Source organism: Tachysurus fulvidraco, chromosome 11 (genome assembly GCF_022655615.1).
Source record: "Tachysurus fulvidraco isolate hzauxx_2018 chromosome 11, HZAU_PFXX_2.0, whole genome shotgun sequence".
Classification (NCBI taxonomy): Eukaryota; Metazoa; Chordata; class Actinopteri; order Siluriformes; family Bagridae; genus Tachysurus; species Tachysurus fulvidraco.
Genome location: NC_062528.1, coordinates 9,191,713 through 9,201,445, shown reverse-complemented (window position 1 = coordinate 9,201,445; position 9,733 = coordinate 9,191,713). Strand labels below are relative to the sequence as shown.

Sequence of the window (9,733 nt, the reverse complement as noted above, 5' to 3'; positions counted from 1 at the left end):
TTATGTTCCAAAGTATTTATTTTAAATACATATGGTTGGTGAGCTGTATCTTGCATATAACCAGAAAAATACCATTATATAGTTGTCTTACTAATTGTAGTGAAAAAGTATGAAACATGCAAGTTTTTCATTTTTTCCCTATCAGAATTGTTTCTGAATGATGTACAAGAAAAGTTCTCATGCTTCTGCTCAACTTTTAACAGTACATAAAAGAAATGCATCATTAGATCAAGTAAAAATTGTTTTGTACAAAAGAAATATATACACGATAATGTAAGACCCATTAAAATGAAATGTTCATAACAGACTGAGAAATCCTGCATTATGTATTGTCCACAATTGCTGTTGCAACCCCAAAACCTAGAAACTTCTTTTAGTGTATGGATTTTCATTATTTGATTTTTAACCTTCCACAATGGGCCACAACCAGCATTTGAACTTCAGCTCTCATCACTCTTCACTGTGGCTCGGCACTGGCTGCCGCTATAATACCGTGTTGCCTGAGCTGGCTCCTCAAAATCTGATTTTTTGATTTCCAGTCCTCCACCTGGGGTAAAAAAAAAAGAAGCTAGATTCAGTTTTATTTACAAATGTTATTATTGAACTTTTCTTACTTTGTAATTCATATCTAATTTACATTTGTGAACACTGACTGGTTACATAGTCACAGATGTCAGATGGATGTAACTGGATAAAAATTCAAATTAAAGGCTCACTTCTTGTCGTAAAAGCTGGTTGTCCATCCTCAACCTATCCAGTGTGTTGAGCTCCTCTGCTATTCGATTATTACTTTGTCGCAGCTCCTGGATGTAATCACAGGCCTTTGAGAGGATCCCTCCTTTACTCTATAGCAAACCACAAGGTAGAAAACGCCATCATTGCCACTGTCTGTGACATGTAGTAAAATTCCAGATAAAGTGAAGCCAACCTGTCCTGTCTTGGTTGCGTCCAGCGTGCAGTCTGGAATAGTCTTGGAAAGCTGAACAATCCAGTTGTTAATCTTATCTCTGCGCCTTCGTTCAACTATAAATCGGCAAACAAACATATTGCCCTAAGAGATTCAATCTATCTGATTCTTCAATACAACAAAGAGACAGTTTTAAAACTGAGGTCACCACTCACCTTCGTTGTGCTGTGCTCGCCGTTTCTCATCTCTAGAGGTCCTCGGTGCCTCTGACTTGCTGTCAATATAAAATATAGACCACAATAAACCAAACATAAAACCTTCTCAAAACTCTAGGCATTTCACACAAATCTGATAATTCATGCTAATTATAAATAGCTATTACAAGCTCTTATAACATTCTGAATGAGAAGATTAGATTACGTGTTGCAAGTTTGTGTCCGAGGTGCAATAGATCTCTGAGTTGCCCCTGTCAGAACCTCCTGAGGTGACATCATCACATATAACTGACCTTTACCAAAGGTAACAGAAAAATACAGTTAGATTTTTATATTAGTCCCATATACAAAATATACACAAGGAAATTGCAACATATAAAACAGGACATAGCCTCGAATATAGATCATAACTATGATACAAGATGGACATGCAAAACAGATTGTGAACAAACTGTAATGACATGATGGTGCAAAATGTGACAGTGTTTTCACTAATTAAACACACTTAGAGGGATCTATTATCGTGCTATTTACTACAATTGTTTTGCAATTGATACCGTTCACACTCCAAGGTTGAATGAGGATACATAAAAATACACTCACAATAACAAAAGTGCTGCTTTACATGTACATAAACTTGGCATCCCTTTTACTCTAAACCAATAGCTTTGTACCGAAATTCCACATCTTAAATTTCAATACTTCAGATAAGCTCACACAAGCACAATAAACACACTTTGCAGCAATGTAATCAACATACACATCCCCCTCTAAATCACTGAATAATTGAACATAAAGCCTACACTACCTACCCAATCCAACACAATCTAGCAAGCTACCAATAGAAAGTTCGCATTTTATTTATTTACACTTGTTTGGAAAATTAACCCTTCATGTAATGCTTATTATTTGCAAATGGGCTCCTTTGAAATGTGAAGATTTAGTCTTTTTTTTAGCCATAATGTCATATTGGTAATAAAAAAAAATCATGACATTAAGGCCATCCTTAAAAATATTCTTGTTTGCCGTAACCCGACCGACCCTGTCAATTTAGGACGGACTCAAATGTATTTATTTTTTTTTGCTTTAAGTCCGACCGACTTGCCGGTTGTAAATTTGCGTTAAGACCGACCTTTTTTTTTTACTCTTCAAAGAACTAATACAAAAGCAATAAAATAATAATAATTATATTTTAGTAAGTATTGTAAATATATAAATTGCCTAGGCCTACATACAAACGAATTTCTTTTAAATAAAAATAATGATGTCATCTAAGTTTACACTATTGGTTAATGGATGTCACACTAGTGAAGTGAAGTGGTGACATACGGCTAAGTACGGTGACCCATACTCAGAATTCGTTCTCTGCATTTAACCCATCGAAAGTGCACACACACAGCAGTGACCACACACACCGTGAACACACACCCGGAGCAGTGGCCAGCCATTTATGCTGCGGCGCCCGGGGAGCAGTTGGGGGTGCCTTGCTCAAGGGCACCTCAGTCGTGGCCGGCCCGAGACTTGAACCCACAACCTTCGGGTTACAAGTCAGACTCTCTAACCATTAGGCCACGACTGCCCTGTGCGTTTGCTTCGTCTCATTCTCTCATTCACTGTCAGAGTCAAAGGTTCACGCTTGGTAATGATGGCTGCAGCTGCAGTAAACAAAACGTTCACGGCCACCGTTCAAAGTCATACGGGTTCGGGAACCATAATAATCTAAAAAATTCATTAAAACAGCTGAAGACCGCTTTAACTTGGCACGTAGTTCTGGAAAAACTGTGCCCAGCATCAAAATAAGGTTTGCGATGATGCGCCCAAAGGCACGGGTTGAAGACCCAGTCAGTGACGTCACGATATGCTAATTTGTTTAAAGTCATACCTATGTAATCACCATCACCAAAATTTTACTTTTTTTTTATTGAAACTTGAAAAAAAAATATAGACCTACCTACCAACCTTTTTTTTTATTTTTATTTTTTACTGTTACTGCAAACCAAAATAATTTTAAGGATGGCCTAAAGGAAACAGTGCGAGAATGAGAAACTGTATATGACTCCTGACACCAAAGTGTTTTAAATAAATGGAAATCAAATAAAAATGCAAATCAATACAAATAACACCATTAACAGTGGTGTTGGTGGTATGTTTTCCATGTTATGACAACATCTATAATGTATAATTACGCCAGGTTTTTTAGTGTATGCTAAAAAAGATACCTGTAGGTGTGCCCTGGCTGAGGATTGTGTCAGAAGCCTGCACACCAGTAACCATAGTGCCTGTTCCAGCATCTGAAATTGTGGCAGGGTAATAGGTGTAATGGGTTTCCGTGCCATCTCCCTCTAAGGCTTCGCCTTGTGAGAACACAGCCTATTTACAGAGAAGAACAGAGGTATTACATTTAGAGAATGATAATATTTAAGAATTTAACATAGCTCACCATACACTTGCCTGTGTAACCGGCTGTGTTGTAGCAGGAAATCCAGCAACAACACTGACAGCAGTGGTGCCATCTGATTGAGCCTCTAACTGTCCATCTGCAACCTGAATCACCCGATATGTCACCTGCAAAAAATGGGAGGGTCACTAACACCTACAACACATCTCTTAAGATCCTATTGCATGTAAGACAATCCTAACACAAAACATATATCCATTACATCTGCTTGAGCTGACACATGTTTACAGAGCAGTGGAATACAACTACAGTTTACAACTTCATCACTTCTTCTCCTGTCCTACCTGCCCGATGGGAGGGTACAGTTCCCCTACCTGTCCCCCAGCTCCCTCTGTCTTAAAGAGGTATTTTATAGGCTGTTCGGAGGAAAACGTAGCAGCTGACTGAATAGTTGTTATTGCCGATGGATCCTCAGCAGTAGCCACTAAATAAAAGAAATGCAGCATTTTAGTCGGTGGTATTTCAATAAGATTTTTATTAGGGCTGAGATATGAAAGAAATAAAGCAGTACAGAACATGGCAAAGAGAAAAATCCAGAACTGTTCAATATTTTTTCAATAAAGGCACATACCAATGTGTACAATATGTACACCACAGCAATTTGTCTACTATTTTCATATTAACAAATGACATGACATTTTTTAAAAACATATATACATATATATATATATATATATATATATATATATATATATATATATATATATATATATATATTCTCCAATAAATAAGTAGGTTAATGATACCTTCTTCAATTACAGGAACATTACAGTCAGGGTCCGGACTTTTCTGTTGCCTATAAATGTAATGTTCAGGGGGGGAAATTTCAGAGATATGCACAAATAATAAACTCTTTAACATTTAACTGAGTGTAGAAAGCAAGCATCCCGTTATCGCACAAATATATTGGAAGCAGTGACCCTTTCATTTCCACCGGCATGTGAAACAGCAAGTCCTGCTTAATCCACTCTTCTGTAGAATAACATAAAAACAGATCAAATCAAACTCCAACAATAATTGCAGCAGAATGAAAAATAAAAAATGTTGCCATAGCTTAAAAATAAAGCTAATTGCTAGTCTGCTAGCTAGTGAGCTATCTTTGCCTTTTAGGCCGTACTTCACAAACACAGTCTTGCACTAAGCGTTTAAACAGCATTTGTGCATTATATATGTTTTTTTGCATAAAAACAAAGAGTAAAATAAGCTATTTATCCCAGTGAACTAGGCGTCCACTTTAGGTTAGCTAATGCTAACTGCGCTGCTAAAATTGGACAGATTTTGCTAACTGTTAACGAACGTGAAGATATTTAAGGACTAGTTCCATACGTTTAGCCTACGATTTTCCAGAAACACATATATACAAATATTAAAATATTAAAAAAAGAGGAAACTCCATCATTTCAACTCCTATCTTACTGTTTAATATAAATGTATTGTTTACTTGCACGGGTATGACCAGGGTTGCCAGATCTCTGTAAAGAAATCTAAACACATGGAGATAAAAAACAAAACCCTTATTTCAAATATTAAACCCGCTCTGCTTTATATCGTCCAAACACACTGCTTTCTTTACAAGGTCATAACATATATACGTAAGAAAAACTATATAAGCATACACTTCGAGTGGACCTGCTAACAGCTGTGAAAACTCTTTTTCCTCCCATTTTTTAATAACTAGTATGTGTCGAGTTCGTTGTGTTTAATAAAATTCACATGTCTATTATGTAGAATTATTACCAATACTTTATGAATGTATGCGTCAGATATTGTTCTTACATATAGGTTGCCTTTGAACTGAAAACTGATCTCTTACTATAATATATAAAATATTTAATATACTATATACTTATATATATAATACACTTTTGCCTAATTTTACTTATACACCATTTCAACTGTTTACATAACCACAATGCATACGGTAAATAATATTAATATGGGTTTTCCTGGGATCTGGCAGCACGCTGCGTGTGTGTGTGTGGGTGTGTGTGTGGGTGTGTGTGTTTAGCGTCATTATTAATCGACGAATAAAATATGTTGTTTTTAAAACGTGTAAAATGTATGTTTTTGACATAAAGAACAGCCTTTTCCACCCTAATAAAAACTTCCCTGTGTAAATCCTAAATAACTGACAGCTGACAGGTGGTTTGAGGTCTTGTTTGTTTAGAGGGGCGTACAGTATAGAGTTAATTTGTTGCCAGATGTTTTACATTAAATACTAAAAATATACATGTTAATATACATACAAAATGTTAATCATCAAAATGTTACAAATATGTTTAATTTTTCATGAAAAAATATTTTTATTTGAAACATTACAATATAATTCCATATGAGCATTGTGTCTCAAAATGGGTCCTGGAGAAAAAGTTCTGGTTATAAGGGCTTGGACTGGGGTAAAAGGGGTTGAAAGGGCCTAAGCCTCTGATGTTTACTGTCAAGTGAATATCATTATTCGAATAATGCTATATTATAATATTGAACAATGCTAATATTATTGTGTCTTAATAAATTGTTCAAATTTCATCCCAAGTTCAGATAACCTACTTTTGGTTGTTGTTGGTGGGACGAGGAAAATTTCTGGCGAATTTCCAGAAACTTTCCATAGGAACTTCATCTGGGAAATTTTTTAAAATATTCCAAGTTGAACATTTACCAGGAATTTATGAGAATTTATGGGAACTAATGGAAATGAATGGGAATTTATGGGAATTAATTAAAAATTTGTGGAAATGCATATAGACTGTATCATATAAAAACATACATATAAACATTTTGTTTGGACATAAGTTGACATGCAATAATACAGATTTTGTTCTTAAAAATGACATTTTGACAATACTGACTGTGACAGTGTCACCTGCTTCAGAAGTGATGAGAAGGAATGTTATTAAAATTGGATATTGCAATTGAAAAGGTATTAAAAAGACTTTTTGTTTAATTGCTGTGAAAGCCATCATCTAAAAATGGAGAAAAAAGAGGCCAGATGATGATCTTGCAGCCCTCACTCACCTCAGGCATAGGTCTCTGGTGTGGTTAAATTAAAGTAATTCTACAAACAAGAGTGGGCCAATATTTCCTCACAGGAATATGAATACCTGGTACCCAGTTACTTAAAGGGTTTGTTTTTGTTTGGTTGGTGGCACAACCAGATTTTAATTTTAAAGGGGAAATTATTATACATGTATAATAGGTGTTGCACAAAATCCTGTCAATCATTTAAAAGCTGTGTTTTGGGTTTTTATATTATCAATAAAGATTTTATGGCACCCTGTAAGACATGCTAATTGCAATATGAAAAAAAAAGAAACATTTCAAATGCTCTAATGATAGAACACATTTTTATCAGCTTCAGTATATATGGACGTCTTAGATTATTATTTCATCATCACATTATTGATCCAGTTAAAAGTCCAACATGTCTATGTACTAAGTGAAAACTGTGTAAACACTTCAGATTGAATGATTAATGCTTGTTCATACCAAGCAATAATGCAGCTTAAATAATGATTAATAAATCGAGGATTGCTTGTCTTTACTATAACATAGATATACATAAAATTATACTGGAAAATTTGCTATAAAATTTTGAAATTTTTTAAGCAAGACTTTTACATCAATGAGGACTTTTCTGATCTTGTCTTTGTATGAAATAGTGTGTGTGTGTGTGTGTGTGTGTGTGTGTGTGTGTGTGTGTGTGTGTGTGTGTGTGTGTGTGTGTGTGTGTGTGTGGACAGTGTTCTCTGAAGGAGCCAACTGTAAGCTCTCATTCTCTTCCTAGTAACAATGCAATTTGCTACAGAAACAAACATCCAAACAGTGAAACATATCTTTCACACATACAGCCCTTTCCTGATTTCATCTAATTGTGCTTAGTTGTTAGACTTGATTGTCTCAGATCTCAGACACAGTAGTTTAATTCACAGTAAATGATTTCACTTCATCTACTGAATGTCATTTACTGAATGGAAAATGGTATCACGAACTGAATTGGATAAATGATAAAATTTTGCTGTATATAATACAGTATAATTCTATACTATAAATGTTTCTGCACAATCACACAGAAATATTTTTATAAAGCTGATCTTTATTCCTTGTTCCATTGGAAGGTTCAGTTGACTTATTTACATGAACCATATGTAGAACAACAAAAGCTGATGATTAATTTCCTGTGACCTGAAAAGAAGAGTCACACATTTTGTTTTGTATCAGAGTGTAAACAGAACATAGACATTGATTTTATTCTGGATGATGTCAGCCGATATGATCTTTAAAAAGCTTGTTTATTTGTAGGTTTGCACATACAGTCATAGAAAAATATGTGTGTGTTTATCTCATTTTTCTAATGAACACATTTTAATTAGAAATACTTTTGTTATATATATTTATAACATGCTAATACCTTGATTTAATATCTGCAAGTATGTACTTTATTTTTGACCTCTAAAATGTTTGAGAAAATAATTACTTTGCAAGCTTTTGTTTAATTTAAGTAAATTGCCTAAAGATCAAGGCCTGTGTGGGCGAGATATTTGTACAAGAGTAACAGGTTACATAATGTGCCCGTATCTGTAAGTAAATAGTGTATAGTTCACTAACTAATGAAAAAAAATTCTGAACATATTTTAAACCAAAATATGAGTTTCTTACTGCTGATATTGTTTCATTCAACTCACAATGTTTATATTTCCATTTGGTTTATATTAATGAATGCACTTAATTTAGTTATAAAAAATTAATCATTCTAAATGTCACACTTTGTCATAAAGCCAAGAAAATCAAAGCTGAGTTCTCTGTGTTTATATAAAATATTTGATTACTCTTTCTTTCCACTAAAATTTGTCATATATATATTTTGTCACAATTCTTTAAAAAATCATCCAATTTAATAATATCTGCTGCATAAATATATCTTATTTCATAAATGTATGCAGAAGGTGATAAATATTTATTTTAGTAAAATGAAAAGATAAACACTCGTCTTCCCCTTCCCGGTCCTTCATTAATAATTCACCAGGCCTTCTATGATCATACAGAATCTCAAATAGGAGATGCATACAACATCCCGCACTGGTTGGCAGAGTTCCATCTACCCCAGGTTATACTGTGCAATTGTATTCTGCCACTACTGCCGTATGTCTGTCGTCACTATTTGATTAGATGCAGCCTCCTCCAGGGAAAAGAGGACCTGCAACACACTATCAAGGCTGCTGAGAAAATCATTGGCTAATACCTTCTACCCTGCTTTTCCAAAAACTACCACCGGGAAAGTGGTTGCAAATGAAAAAACCTAGAATGTGAGGGTATACTTCAGCAGTACATCTACATTTCATCAAAAACCTGATTAACATCTTCAGGACCAGACACTTAATGTAATGAGATGTTTCTTTCTTTCTTTTTTCTTTTTTTTATACCACAAACTTTGTGCTAGCGCCACATACTGGACAACAATTAAAATAACTGCTAAAAATGCTTCCATTCAAGGGCTGTTTTTGCTAATTCATTCATTCATTCATTCATTCATTCATTCATTCATTCATTTTCTACCGCTTATCCGAACTTCTCGGGTCACGGGGAGCCTGTGCTTATCCCAGGCGTCATCGGGCATCAAGGCAGGATACACCCTGGACGGAGTGCCAACCCATCGCAGGGCACACACACACACTCATTCACTCACGCAATCACACACTATGGACAATTTTCCAGAGATGCCAATCAACCTACCATGCATGTCTTTGGCCCGGGGGAGGAAACCGGAGTACCCGGAGGAAACCCTCGAGGCAAGGGGAGAACATGCAAACTCCACACACACAAGGCGGAGGCGGGAATCGAACCCCCAACCCTGGAGGTGTGAGGCAAATGTGCTAATCACTAAGCCACCGTGCAACCCGTTTTTGCTACTTGGAATTATTATTATTATTATTATTATTATTATTATTATTATTATTATTATTATTATTATTATTATTATTATTATATTTGGAATAACAGTTTACAGTGGCTGAAATTTTATCTTTATTCCAAGTATGAACTTTTGGACAATGTTGCTACTTAATTGTGACCTATTGAAACTGCTCGTTTTGTTGTATTGGCTATAAATAGAATCAAGATATTTTCTAATTTTACATTTATGGCATTTAGCAGACACCC

The 9,733-nt window shown here is 35.1% G+C and overlaps 1 protein-coding gene across 9 annotated transcripts; it reads right to left on the bottom strand.

The window, feature by feature from the left end:
• Positions 1-5,259, bottom strand: usf1 (upstream transcription factor 1). 9 transcript variants are annotated; one of them, XM_027175257.2, is made up of 12 exons: positions 5,197-5,259; positions 5,022-5,064; positions 4,480-4,552; positions 4,327-4,376; positions 3,865-4,004; positions 3,574-3,687; positions 3,342-3,492; positions 1,328-1,415; positions 1,123-1,181; positions 929-1,023; positions 717-845; positions 1-547 (listed from the first exon to the last, which is right to left on the bottom strand). In XM_027175257.2, exons 1-12 carry the CDS (start codon positions 5,242-5,244, stop codon positions 458-460), a joined length of 1,080 nt encoding a protein of 359 aa, XP_027031058.2. In that variant the 5' UTR covers positions 5,245-5,259; the 3' UTR covers positions 1-457. The 9 variants fall into 9 exon arrangements, with proteins under 9 accessions (XP_027031058.2, XP_047676899.1, XP_027031061.2 ...); XM_047820943.1 differs by having other exon boundaries at positions 3,895-4,004; XM_027175260.2 differs by having other exon boundaries at positions 4,501-4,552.
• Positions 5,260-9,733: the final 4,474 nt, after the last annotated feature.

Coding starts and splice junctions, on each gene's coding strand:
- usf1 (XM_027175257.2), bottom strand. CDS start 5,244: ATGGGAGGAAAAAGAGTTTTCACAGCTGTTAGCAGGTCCACTCGAAGT. Junction 5,065..5,196: donor TTAGCAGGTCCACTCGAAGT/GTATGCTTATAT, acceptor CCATGTGTTTAG/ATTTCTTTACAGAGATCTGG. Junction 1,182..1,327: donor CGGACACAAACTTGCAACAC/GTAATCTAATCT, acceptor TTATATTGACAG/CAAGTCAGAGGCACCGAGGA.